This window comes from Malaclemys terrapin, chromosome 4 (genome assembly GCF_027887155.1).
Source record: "Malaclemys terrapin pileata isolate rMalTer1 chromosome 4, rMalTer1.hap1, whole genome shotgun sequence".
NCBI classification, from domain to species: domain Eukaryota; kingdom Metazoa; phylum Chordata; order Testudines; family Emydidae; genus Malaclemys; species Malaclemys terrapin.
Window position 1 is genome coordinate 132,847,235 of NC_071508.1, and position 13,851 is coordinate 132,861,085.

At 45.2% G+C, this 13,851-nt stretch overlaps 1 protein-coding gene across 1 annotated transcript in view; it reads left to right on the forward strand.

Annotated features, from left to right (window-relative positions):
• Positions 1 to 13,273, forward strand: part of EXOC3L4 (exocyst complex component 3 like 4) — a 47,287-nt gene extending 34,014 nt beyond the window's left edge. Inside the window, exons 9-13 of the mRNA XM_054026545.1 lie at positions 875 to 989; positions 4,156 to 4,278; positions 7,489 to 7,641; positions 9,177 to 9,298; positions 12,288 to 13,273. Of these exons, the coding sequence (XP_053882520.1) occupies positions 875 to 989; positions 4,156 to 4,278; positions 7,489 to 7,641; positions 9,177 to 9,298; positions 12,288 to 12,450 (676 nt within the window). The 3' untranslated portion in view covers positions 12,451 to 13,273. The remainder of the gene's footprint in view (positions 1 to 874; positions 990 to 4,155; positions 4,279 to 7,488; positions 7,642 to 9,176; positions 9,299 to 12,287) is intronic.
• The last annotated feature ends 578 nt before the right edge of the window (positions 13,274 to 13,851 follow it).

A 13,851-nucleotide genomic window follows, 5' to 3' on the forward strand; every position in this document is an offset into this window, starting at 1 on the left:
GCAAGCCACAGCGACTGGCAATGAGGTTTGGGGTGGTGAATGCAGCACCCAGGCCACAGGTGGTGTGTGTTGTGCAGGGGTTCTCAACCAGAAGTACATGTACCTGGGGTACATAGAGGTCTTCCAGGAGGTACATCCACTCATCTAGATAGTTACCTAGTTTTACAACAGGCTACATAAAATGCACTAGTGAAGTCAGTACAAACTAAAATTCCATACAGACAAAATGAGCCCGTAAGCATTTTCAGTAAGAGTATGCTGTGACACTTATGTCTGATTTTGTAAGCAAGCACTTTAAGTGAGGTGTAACTTGGGGTAGGCAAGACAAATCAGACTGCTGAAAGGGGTCCAAGCAGTCTGCAAAGGTTGCGAACCACTGACCTAGAGTGTGTTCACATAGCTCAGCACGGTCCTCACCGGGCAGTTAGAGCACGACCCCCGCTCCCGTGTCTTGGGTGGGGAATTCAGCAGCATCCCATTCAAAATCACCTCAGTGATTGCCCCTCAGTGCGCAATCCGTGTATGTGCCACAGGAGAGGTGGAGAAAAACACCCCCAAGGCCTTATGTGCTGTGTTCGTCGGGCCTGAATGGCAGTGACACACACACACACTTTATCTGTGTGCTTGCACAAGTAGTAGATTTATGCCTGAATTCATAATTATATGTAAAAAACCAGGAGGATTACTAAAAATTAGAGGGGGTTGGCATCTCTGCAATTCTTTGTGACCATTAACAAGTGGAAAGAAAGGAATTTGTTGGGGAAGCATGAGATTCCTTTGAAAAATCTGAGCTGATTATTTTGGCTAACTTGTCCAGAGCAGTAGCACATGATGCCGATTACCATTAAATCATTGCTTTTACTTCTCTCTCTAGGAGAGGCTTACAAACAACATTTAACGCTGACACGACAGAACTGGAAAATGTCCTGACTGATGTGACAATGAGCTTCAGAAAGGATGTTCTGGATAAATTTAAACAAAAAACGCAGGTAAGAAGAGTTTGGAATGTTTGTGGGACTTGAGCTGAACCTGGTAGTTCAGGATTTATTGCCATTTCCCCAATACACATCCCATTTTCCATGGATAGGAGATCATGGTCATTTCAAAATGTGGCATGTCTAGTTTTGGTACTAAACCTCTCCAACCCCAAGTCAGGTTTCTAGGGTTTTAGGCTTTTTGTTACAAACACTGATGCACTGGTTAAGCCACTGGCACAAAACAAATAAGTATATTTGGGGGCTTCTTAGCATACTATATCCTAAAACAGCTTGGGTGAATTTCACTCCTGGTGAAACCCCAGTGAAGGCAGTGAGATTACACCAGAAATGAATTTGGCTGTTTGATTAAAAAATAGCTTTCTAGGGGCTTTGTTTAGCCTAATTTATTCACAAGTCTGCCATCATGATCTATTACAGGGGTCGGCAATGTTTGGCACGCAGCTCGCCAGGGTAAGCACCGTGGCAGGCCAAGCCAGTTTATTTACCTGCTGACGCAGCAGGTTCGGCCGATCACATCCCCCACTGGCCGCGGTTTGCTGTCCTGGGCCAATGGGGGTGGCGGGAAGCGGCGCGGGTGAGGGATTTGCTGGCTCCGGCTTCCCGCCGCCCCCATTGGCCCGGGACGGCGAACCGCGGCCAGTGGGGGCTGCGATCGGCCGAACCTGCCGCGTCAGCAGGTAAATAAACTGGCCCAGCCCGCCAGGGTGCTTATCCTGGCGAGCCACGTGCCAAAGGTTGCCGACCCCTGATCTATTACCAACTTCTATCTAAAGTCATATCACAGCATAGTGACAATGAAATGAGTTTATTCTGCCTCAGGGCTCTGTTCAAGTATGTTGTCATAGCAAAACCGAAGAGATCTTTCACCACTGGAAGGGCAAAGTCCTCCTGTCAGCACTACAGTGGAGATCTGGGATAAGAGGCTGAAATGACAAGTTATTTCTGTTGTAGCAGGGCTTTTTCAGATGCTTTGATAGGGATTTCTACAGCCTGCATGCTATGTGCACACTGGCTCTGGGCGATCTCCCCCAAGAAGGCATAATGTGGCTAAAACAGAAAGAGGATTGTGCAGTGATATACCACAGATGGTTTATAGATTGAACATGGACCTGGAAGGAGAGTACAGGGATCTGAGGGGCAGGAGGGAGCAGAGTTGTGTGAAGGAAATGAGAGGAAAGTTTGGGACTTGTGCCCCACATTGATGAATTACCTATAGTTTGTCAGATAGGAGTTTCACTCTGTAAGTTAGAGAGAATAAACAACAGGAAACAGTGGTGCAAAGACACATCCTGGCAAACAAATGGAAGCATTTGGGCATAGCCCAGCTCCAGCATGATCCAAAGCTCACTAGAGTCAGTGGGAGTCTTTCCATTGGCTTCCATAAGCTTTGTCTCAGGCCTGTCACACATAGGCAGGGGTGGGGCAGAGCCAAGAGCCCCAGCAAAGGAGAAGGCGGTATGTTTTAAAGATAGAATTGGAAAGGCATGGAGTTGGTGAGGCAGAGAGATATGGGAATACTGTTCCAGATGGCAGGGCATGCAGAGGAAGGGATTTTTGGACCAACTGCGGGAAGGCTCAGTTAGGAGTTAGATGGTCAGGAGCTTAGAGAGATGTAGAAAGAAGCAGACAGAAAGCTGAGCTTGGGCAAATCGCAAGAGAATCATCAGAAGGAGGGCAACTGAACTTGAACTTGAATACCCACTGGGAGCCAGTGGAGGCATTTAAGCTATGACGGAGCTTCTCTTGGTACGACTGCACGTAGGCAGCATAATTCTGGAGATGCTAGTGTCTGGAGAGCCATGGGCAGACCACAGGGAAGAGACCTGCAATGATCAAAGAGAGGAGCAGGGCATGGATAAGGATTTCAGCAGAGATGTACCCTGGGTGGTGATGTGAAGGAGTTAATGAGCAGGCTGGGTCACTACAGGTTTAACCTCTACCATGAACAGGTGGAGTGTATATCTGGGAACTTTTCCCACAGCCAGATCCACCACACCCAGATCAGAGTGACAAGCAGAGGAGGATTCAGCATGAGATCCACAGACACTGGGGACGGCCTCCCTAAAAGGAGGGATTTGCCCTAGCGCATTTTGATTTATTTCTGGATAAGAGTTGAGATTGGAGGTGGTTAGTTTCAGAGCTAGCTTCCAACAGGTTTGCTTCTGATGGATGAGTCACATCCTCAGCTGGTGTAAATCTGTGTAGCTCAGCTGAAAGCAAGGGAGCGATGGTGACTGACACCAGCTGAACCTTGTACAATATATCAAGAAAACAGCCTGACCACAAGTATCACTGTGTTCCAACAGTGCTCAGTGAGTTGCTCTTACATTCCACTTCGGGTTTCTATGATTAATATTTCAATTTCTCTCCTTACCCATAAGATTTGCCAGCTGATGCAAAAGGGTTTTATTTATCTAAAAAAATAGAGTCAGGGGATTACACAAAACCAAAATGCAGGAAAAACACAGCATCTGCACTTAATCCCCTTAATCAAACAAAGCATGTACTGTAAGTGAGAGCCTGCTCGCCATGACGTTTACCACTGCTCTAGCACTGATCCCTCAGGATAGCTGCACTTCAGAGTTAGCCCTGCTCCAGCTGCACACTGTCTTTCTCTGAACCATGGTCATGTCTAACTTCGGACGCACTCCTGCATTCCTTGTGTGCCTAAAATTCCAGCAGAATTCCGAAAGAGCTTTGAGTGTGCAGTGAAAGCAGGAGTGGTCTCAACGTTACTGGGTGTGGGTAATATTCTCAAATGCTCCTAAGGGACTTAGAAACATATGAGTAATGTTTTCAAAAGTAAAAGGCACTCAGGGGCTTGAGTCTCACTGAAATTCAATGTGACTTAGAGTCTAAGGTAAAGGTACTTAGGCACCTAGTAAGATTTTCGAAAGCACCTACACACCTAGCACTTGTTGAAATCAATGGGAGTTAGGCACTTAGATGCTTTTGAAGATCACACTAAGTACCTATCTGCATGTTTGGTACCTAAATCCCTTTAATTATCTGGCCTTTAGTGCCTAAGATATTTCTGAACGAGTTAGTCTGGGTCTTCCTGTATGCTGTGTACAGTGCCCAAAATACAGAGTTTGCTCAGTAATTTGGGTTTGGAAGATGTTACTATAATAACGCTGGCGAATTGGTCTTTTTCCAGCCACTCTTTAAGAAAATTCTGACCAACGCATGGAGGTTAAATAGTGAAATATTGGACTCAATAATGTCAGCAACTGTACAATTTTGCCAACACCTAAAACATTTAGAGCAACCTGTTAACAAGGTATGTATCCTTTTCCTATGCATTGCAATTGGCATGTTGTTACAGCAGTATAGGTGGCGATCTTATTTCCAGACTAGGGGCTGACCCTGCAAAGGTCACTCCCTTCCCGTCAGTGCAGCTATTGATATAACTAACAATTGCTTAAATGAAAGTTTGCAAGGTATGTCCCTTACTTTTTCATGGAAATAACCTTTTAGTGCTTCCTTTCTACAACTGAAATAGGGGAATTGGTCTCAAAGAGGAACCAAAAGCATTGGTTAGTATTACTGTTCAATTGCAATACCCTGGCTGCCAGTGCTGTTGCACATTGTTCCTCCATCGGGTCGCTGCAATGCTGCAACCCTCTGGGAAGTCCAGCGACTCACTGTGACGGGTTGGATCACAGAAACCCCCTTGGGAGCTGCCACCCGATGTGCAAAGACTACCCCTGCTCCTGTTTTCCCTGCCAGCTCAGGACTCCAGCACCCTGTCTTGCTGAGCCAGACACTCCTGTCTGGCTCCAACACAGACCCAGGGTCTGAATCACTTGTCCCAAAGCTGCAAGTTTACCTGAAAACAGCTCACAGTAGTGTGCTTGTCTTTAGCACTCAGATGCCCAACTCCCAATGGGGTCTAAACCCAAATAAATCCGTTTTACCCTGCATAAGGCTTATGCAGGGCAAACTCATAAATTGTTCGCCCTCTATAACACTGATAGAGAGATATGCACAGTTGTTTGCTCCCTCAGGTATTAATACATACTCTGAGTAAATTACTAAATAAAAAGTGATTTTATTAAATACAGACAGTAGGATTTCATAGAATCATAGAATCATAGAATATCAGAGTTGGAAGGGACCTCAAGAGGTCATCTAGTCCAACCCCCTGCTCAAAGCAGGACCAATTCCCAGCTAAATCATCCCAGCCAGGGCTTTGTCAAGCCGGGCCTTAAAAACCTCTAAGGAAGGAGACTCCACCACCTCCCTAGGTAACACATTCCAGTGTTTCACCACCCTCCTAGTGAAATAGTTTTTCCTGATATCCAACCTGGACCTCCCCCACTGCAACTTGAGACCATTGCTCCTTGTTCTGTCATCTGCCACCACTGAGAACAGCCGAGCTCCATCCTCTTTGGAACCCCCCTTCAGGTAGTTGAAGGCTGCTATCAAATCCCCCCTCATTCTTCTCTTCTGGAGACTAAACAATCCCAGTTCCCTCAGCCTCTCCTCATAAGTCATGTGCTCCAGACCCCTAATCATTTAAGTGGTTCAAAGTAGTAACAGACAGAACAAAGTAAGTCACCAAGCAAAATAAAACAAAATGCACAAATCTATGTCTAATCAAACTAAATACAGATAATTTCCTCACCAGTTCCAGAGCACTCCCTTTTACAGGCTAATCTCCTTTTAGCCTGGGTCCAGCAATCACTCACACGCCCTGTAGTTACTGTCCTTTGTTTCAGTCTCCTTCAAGTATCCTGGGAGGGGTGGAGAGGCTCCTTCTTTAGCCAGCTGAAGACCAAATGGAGGGGTCTCCCATGGGTTTAAATAGGCTCTTGTGGGTGGAGACCCCCCTCCTCCCTCCTATGCAAAGTCCAGCTCCAAGATGGAGTTCTGGAGTCACCTGGGCAAGTCACATGCCCCTGCATAACTCAGTCTTTACACGCCGACGCTATTGTCCACATGGCATCTTGCATGTCTCCAGGAAAACTTCTCATGTGGATTGGAGCATTCCAAGATGCATTGTTCCCCAAGTGTTTCCTGATCAGGTACTTAACCTGGTGAATTCCTTCCTAAAGAAGCTGACCAAATGCCTCCCAAAGCTTACTTAGAAACCAAGCAAGCATACAGCCCATATTCTTAATCTTAAGTAGAAAATGATATATATGTACAAATAGGATGAATAGATATAGTAGACCATAACCTTTACGGAGATATGTTACATGGCACAGGCAGCACAAAACATATTCCAGTTATATCATACATACATTTATAAACACCCCCCCCAAAAAGCCTTATGGGGTACGCTGTCACAGTCCCTTACTTTTTCATGGAAATAACCTTTTAGTGCTTCCTTTCTACAACTGAAATAGGGGAAGTGGTCTCAAGGAGGAACCAAAAGCATTGGTTAGTATTATTGTTCAATTGTAACACCCTGGCTGCCAGTGCTGTTGCACATTGTTCCTCCATTGGTTCGCTGCAATGCTGCAACCCTCTGGGAAGTCCAGCGACTCAAGGGAAGCAAATGTCTCCACATCCACCAAGACCTTAACAACATCCCCCACCTCCACTTGAAGGCGTGTGAGCCCTTTTGGACCCACGTGCTTAACCTTTAATAGTGTGACTTCAACTTTGATGAAGCTTGGAAAGCTGAATGAAGTTCACGAGAAGTCACAAGTACCTTGTGAACGATCCAATATAGGAGACCCCCTGGTTTCAATCTTTCAGGAAGCTCATGGGCAACCCTAAAACACATCCATGCAAACCATGGCAGATGTGTATACTTGTTGCACAAATGGAAAACAAAAAAACTCTCCAGTGTGCAACTGTGGTCACCCAGAACAGATCATGAAACATAAAACGACTCAATGCTCGATTCACAAATACAAAGGAGGCATCACAGTGATATACTCTACTACTCCTGACGCAATTATCTGGCTTAGCCACCTAAATGTAGAATTATAGTTGTTGCTTTACATCTATATCTGCCATACGAAGAAGGTTGCAGTAGTTACTTTAACATGCTACTGTCATATACACTGCACAGATCTATACACTCGCGAAATACAAGGATAGGTAACAATAGCTCTAAATTTAAAGTCTGCAGGCAGCATCCAAACCTATTATTAAACAGTCCCACATGTCCCCATTAGTTACTGAAGAACCAAATCACCAACATATAATCATGGATCAATTTTGGATAGAGACAGTGAGTAATTATACGGCTTCTTTTTGTTCACTATCTTCACTTCATGTCTAGGCAGATGGTGGATGGAAGGGAACATGAGCCATGTGTCCTGCTCAGAAGCATCCACGCACTGCGCGGAGTGCTCTTCCGAAAAGTGGCATTCAGAACAGAATCCTGGGCTGGCCTTTCACGTGTGCTCATTAGCCCAGAGATGCTCAGCCCAGGATTCTCATCTACCTCTTCTGACATTGCCAAGGAGTTCCAAGGCTCCTCTGCTCTCACACCTCATTGCCCTCCATATTTTCTTTTAAAACAAATAAACAGGATTTTCTAGGGGATGCTCACAAGTACGTGGTGAGAGAGTACATCACACAGGCTATCAAACCGAGAAAGAGAATGAAGAGAGCCAAGCGGGAAAAGGTTGGCAAAAAGATGAAGGAAGAAGCTACTGTCATACATAAGCACTTCAAAGAGCTGGTATGTAAAACCTCCTACTGCATCAAGGCCTTTTTAGCTGCATTACAGAAAATGAAAGGTGGGCTGGCATGAAACCCAACATGAGAAGCAGCCGATCGATAGGGCTGTGACTACACTAGCATAGTTTTCCTAAAATCCCCTATTGTTGCAATCACTGGTTCAGCTCAACCAGTTCTAGAACTGGTGTAGACAAATCGTCTGCAGTCACTAGTAGCTTAAGGACCACAGACCTACTTTTCAAAAAGCTCCCAGTGACTTCAAATGAAAATATGGGTCAGGCCCTGCCCCACCGAACCCTGCTCACAACAGGCTTAGATGGCAGTGATTAAAATGCTAGGGGCTGCCTGAAGCTTGTCTACATTAGCACTACGCCCACCTTTGCTACAACTGATGGAGAGAAACCAGAGAGATCAACGGTGGGATATTTTTAGGAAAACCGTCCTCGTCCAGAGAAGGCCTGGAGAGGCAGAAGCCGGGGCTTTGTGATGGGTGATATTTCAGGCTTGAGTTACTGCTGACCGCACCCTTTGTAGTCATTGATACTAACATTCAAAGCACTTCAATGCTGTTGAATATCCCAGCCTGAGGGAGGTGGGTGCCCAACTGCTATTGAAATTCAAGGGATTTGGGCACCGAACTGCTTTAGGTTCTTTTCAAACCTCCCAGCTTTGATCATTAGTGAGCCAAGAGTAGTGCTTCTTTGGCAAGCGAGGTAGAGGAAATAGCCACTCAGGGCAATGCAGACAAATCAGCTTTCCGAGAGGTTGGCATTTGATATCTACCATATTATCATGCAGGGTCCAGGCTAGGGTGACCAGATGTTGCAATTTTATAGGGACAGTCCCAATATTTGGGGCTTTTTCTTATATAGGCACCTTATATACCACTCCACCCCCTGTCCCAATTTTTCACGCTTCTATCTGGTCGACTTAGTCCAGGCACGAACCTTCAAACTGTTATTCACATGAGTGGGCCATACTCATGCACTCAGTCCCCTTGGGCCTACTCACGTGACTGCAGAGTTGGACCCCTACTGAAATTCCAGTAGGACGATCTAAGCAGCCTTCATGCACACAAGAGCTCCGTCCCCACTGTTCCCAGTTCCAAGGAAGGAGCCTGAAAGCAGCTGCTTGCTTTTAAAACCCTTTGTGAACCACTGAGACTAACAATGCCTTAAAAACGGTTGATAATGCCACAGAAAAACTAAAACCTCTGGACCCTGTTCCCCTTCATTTCACAGACTCACTGTTGGTCCTTTCTATGCAACATTGCAATACACCCAAGACATCATATTACAGTGTAACATCCACTGCCATGTGTTATTGTTTCTATAGAGAGTCTCACAGGGAGGCTGCATGGCTTACAAGTTAGAGACTAGGAGTCAGGAGAAGAACAAGGTTCGAGGCTGACTGCCATGGCTTCATGCCATGATCTTAAGCAAGTTGGTTAACTTCTCTGTAAATGTGAATCATACATGTTGACATTTCTCATTAAAATACAGATCACAGACTTCACCTCTTCTAATTTATTTCTAGGGCTCTGATGTGGATTGGCTTAATTCTGCCATTCATTACATTGCAAACATAATTTCCGAGAAGAACAGATGCAAAATCAAGGAATATATTGAGGAAATATGTCAGGCTTATCCAGATGTCAGGTATGTGGGGTTAATATCAGAGGTTCTCTCAATGTAAAGTGCTGTGAGCAGGATGAAGCTCAGGTTTTTTGCCCCTGAATATTTATATAATTTGCTTCCGGGTTGGTAGCAGCAGAATCAGCTGAACTTTATGGTGCACAGAAGTTATTTCCGATCCCATATTGTTTTACTGTGTTTTATTTGAAGGCTCTGTGCTAGCCAATTTGCAGGGCTCAGCGTTGGAGGAAATGGGTTTGGTCTAGGTCTTAAGATGAGCACCCAAAAACTGAGGCCTCCAAGGTCAGTTGCTGCTTTTGAAAATTTTAACTGGATTTTTGAAGGGGCCGCATCCCAGACCCTGATTTTGCTGGCACAATCCAGTAGTTTGGCATCTCAATGCTCTCTTTTGTGCCCTCAATTTATTGTGCTTCCAAAATTGCACCTGCAAAATTGGAGGCTGTTTTTAAAAACCCATATGTGGAATGGCAGCTGTATAAGAAAGGGCATCTTCCTCTCTAAGTGGGGGCGAATTCCTCTCTAAAACCTCCTGTATGGATTTCAACCCTACTGAGGGTGAGGCAGAGAATATGTATCCTTCCAGGATTATAGGATAAATAATATCCTAATTTGGCTACTAGATGCCATGGTGGTTGGCACACTAGAAATATAAATATAACATCAATACAGGGGTTGGATGGAGCCAGGACTACAATAATGTGTTCTAATGCTAGTTGTTGGACTTGGTGCTAGGCTGGCTGGGTGGTGTTGGTTACCTGTGATAGAAGATCAGACTGGAATCTGCTGGTCTCTCCTGGCCTTAAACTCTATGTCTATGACTACACAGTGGTAGGTGCATATTGAGCATTTCTCCTGGGCCCCAGATTGCTGCAGAATTTAGTCTTTTGTTTTTAAAAAGTGAAGTTATGGTTGAGATTTCCAAACCTGGCCAGGGGATTGTAAGGTTACAATCCAGGCTTCAGTGGCAAAGCGACATCAGACAGAGCAGAACCTGATACACATTTCTCAGCTTTTATTGTGGGCTTTTGGGCCATTCTTTTACACCAAAGTGAATCTGAAGCACTGTGCTTGTCCACAGTACCTACAAGTCAGGTATGATCTCATATCCTTAGGCCCCTCTAAACTATCAATTGATTTTCCATGACTCAATAAGGAGTCTGATACATGTAAGGTTATTGTTTCTCTAGAACTAGAACTTTGGTGGTATTATCATACTTCAAAAACAATAGAGTTTTATGACATCAATATATCCACTAAACAGCATAGCTTAAAGTATGTTTCACAAAAGTTAGTTTGTAAAGCTAATGCAGGTGATTGCACTATGTTGTGTGGTTACCACTGGCAGGGCCGGTGCTACCATTTAGGCCAACTAGGCGGTTGCCTAGGGTGCCAAGATTTGGGGGCACCAAAAAGCAGTGCCCCCCATTTTTTTTTTTTTTTTTTTTTACAGAGGCCGCTACGCTGGGAGGGAGAGGGAGTCTGAGCCGTCGGCAGGCAGCCCAGGGGTTCCCCGGGTCAGCGCGCCACCGGCAGCCCAGGGGTTCCCCGGGTCAGAGCTGCTGCACAGATCCCCGGGCCGGGGGGGTGGGGAGCTGCCACGGGGGGGTGCCTCAAGGCGGGGGAGGAGCTGCCGCATGGCTCCCCAGGCCGGGGTGGGAGCTGCCGCAGGGGGGGGGGGCGCCTCACGATGGGGGGGGGGGCGGGGAGCTGCCGCAGGGCTGGGGGGCGGGGGGCGGCGCAAGGTGGAAGTTTCGCCTAGGGCGCGAAACTTCCTTGTACCAGCCCTGACCACTGGATGTTATTTGCACACGGATTAATTTAAGCATTAAATTTAGCAGATTGCTCAGAACACAGAAACTGAATCCAAAATATTTAACCAATCTAACCCTTAAAAAAAAAAAAAAAGCCCCAAAGGACTTCTGCACATACTTAACTTTAAAGCATGTGACACTCTTAAATCTGCTGGATTGGGGTCAATGACAATTTTAATAATTAGCCTTAAAACGCAGCTACAAGTAGATTTCAAAGTTCATCAACTTGGCTTTTGTTTCTTAGCTTGCACTTGCTGAATCTTAGAATCTTTGGCCAAGCAAGTTTTGAAAACCAGCCAGAGCCTCCTAGCACTGTCTTGCTTTAGAGCCTAGCAGTCATGACTCAGATTTTCAGATGGGTTTCTGCATCTGTCTGCGCCCAGATTTCTGAAATAGTGCCCACTACTTAAGTCTTCTTTACTAGCTCTAATCTAATTAGTGCCTGTCCATTTCTTGAGTATTACTGCCCACATTATTTAACAATCAAATACTCGTTACATAAAAGACCCACAGCTTCTCAGGAAATCTTAGTGCGATGAAGGTGGAGATTTCACATTAATGTCGAAAACATCCAGGGAGTAGATTTTCAAAGCACAAAGAGCAGGTAAGCACCTAACTCCCATTGGCTTCCAATAGGAGATGAGCACTGAACTCCCATTTTGTGTTTGCAAATCTTGGGGCCCAGTTCTGCCAGCCTTACTCATAATAAGTAGTAACCCACCTGGCGAGTGGCCATGTTGAAGATAATGAGACTCCTCACAGAATAAGGTATTAATCGACATAAAGGTGGCAGAATTTGATTCTATACTAACACTTACATTGTACCCTGACCCAGCAGTCCTTACACGGGCAAGTCTCCCAGCTGACTGTAAAAAAGACATTCCTGGGCACTTGCAGCTATGTTGTATTTTATCCACAATTGCCTGTATCAGAGACCATTAAGCTATCCCATTCATCAGCATCACTGATTGTCCCAGAGTTTTTATGCCTCCAGGCCCCTCAGCAATGCTCTGTGTCAGCCCATGGTGACTATGGGATAATAGGCAGAGAACACCTGAGATATATTAAGGGATGGAAACAGTGTTTGGCTGTTTCCGCTCTACCTTACCTTAGGGCGTGGCTTGCTGTTTATTTGCATTGTTTGGGCTCCCCAAGAATGACACTGGTTTTGTTTTTCACAGAAAGGAACATATTGAAGCTGTTCTCACCTGTCGAGGATTGGACCGGAACAAGAAAAAGTCCATTATTCAGAAAATAGACAAACTCCAACAAAATGCAGAAAGCGCGGCTGATAGAACACTCTTTGCCGAGATTGACACTCCAACTCTTGTCACATGCTTTTAAAGACCAGCTAGACAACAGAAATAAGAGCATCCAAAATTTTTACAGTTCTTCTAAGTCATGCTCCTAAACATGACTTCTGCTCCTCCCTGCCCATAACTCAAAGCATTGTAACAGATGTACAGAAATTGACTCTCATTTCTAGAAGACAAGGACAATGGAGGAGTCAATATATTGCACAAAGAGGTCCCTAAGCAAGCCCTGATAAATACCTAGAGAATAGTTATCAATGATTCACAGTTGAGCTGGAAGGGCATATCAAGCAGGGTCCTGCAGGGATCTGTCCTGGGTCAGGTTCTATTCAATATTTTCATAAATTATTTGGAGCATGGCATAGAGAATACACTTACAAAATTTGCAGATTATACCATGCTGGGGTTGCAAGCACTTTGGAGGACAAGATTAGAATTCAAAATGATCTTGACAAACTGGAGAAATGGTCTGAAATAAACAAGATGAAATTCAGTAAGGACAAAGGAAAAAAGTGTTCCAATTAAGAAGGAAGAAACAATTGCACAAAATGAGAAGGGACTGCCTAGGAAGGAGTACCGCAGAGAGGATCTGGAGTTTGTAGTGTATCAACAAACTAAATATGAGTCAACAGTGTAATACTGCTGCAAAAAGGCAAACATCATTCTGGGATTTATTAGCAGAAATGTTGCAAGGAAGACACAAGAAGCAATTCCCACGTTCTACTCAGCACTGATAAGGCCTCAGCTGCAGTATTGTGTCCAGTTTAGTGCCCTCCACATTGGGAAAGATGTGGACAAATTAGAGGAAGTCCAGAGGAGAGCAACAAAAATGATTAAAGGTCTAGAAAACATGACCTATGAGGGAAGATTGAAAAAACAAGTCCGGGGGTGGGGGAGAGGTATGATAACAGTCTTCAAGTATGTAAAAGATTGTTACAAAGAAGAGAGTAATAAATTCTTCTTTTTAACCACAGAGGACAGGACAAGAAGCAATAGACTTAAATTGCAGCAAGGGAGGTTTAGGTTGGACATTAGGAAAAACTTCCTAACTGTCAGGGTTGTTAAGCACTAGAACAAATTACTTGGGAGGTTGTGGAATCTCCATCATAGGAGGTTTTTATGAACAGGTTGACAAAAAACCATTCAAGGATGGTCTAGGCTTACTTGGTTTTGCCTCAGTGCAGGGCCCACTTCCTTTCCTGCAAGTAGGGCCTCCCCCTGAATCGCTTCCCAGTAGGCCTGGGTAGGGTAACCTCCCCACTACCCCTACTTGCTGCCACTGGAAATGCCCCTGGACCTCCAGGGGAACTCGGGCTCCCCATGGACACACCGAAGGCTACCTTTGTCCCCAGAACCATCCAATGTGTCTTCACCAGACCCTTACCGACCAGTGAGCAGGTGGAGGCAGAGCCCACCAAACCCTTTTGGGGCT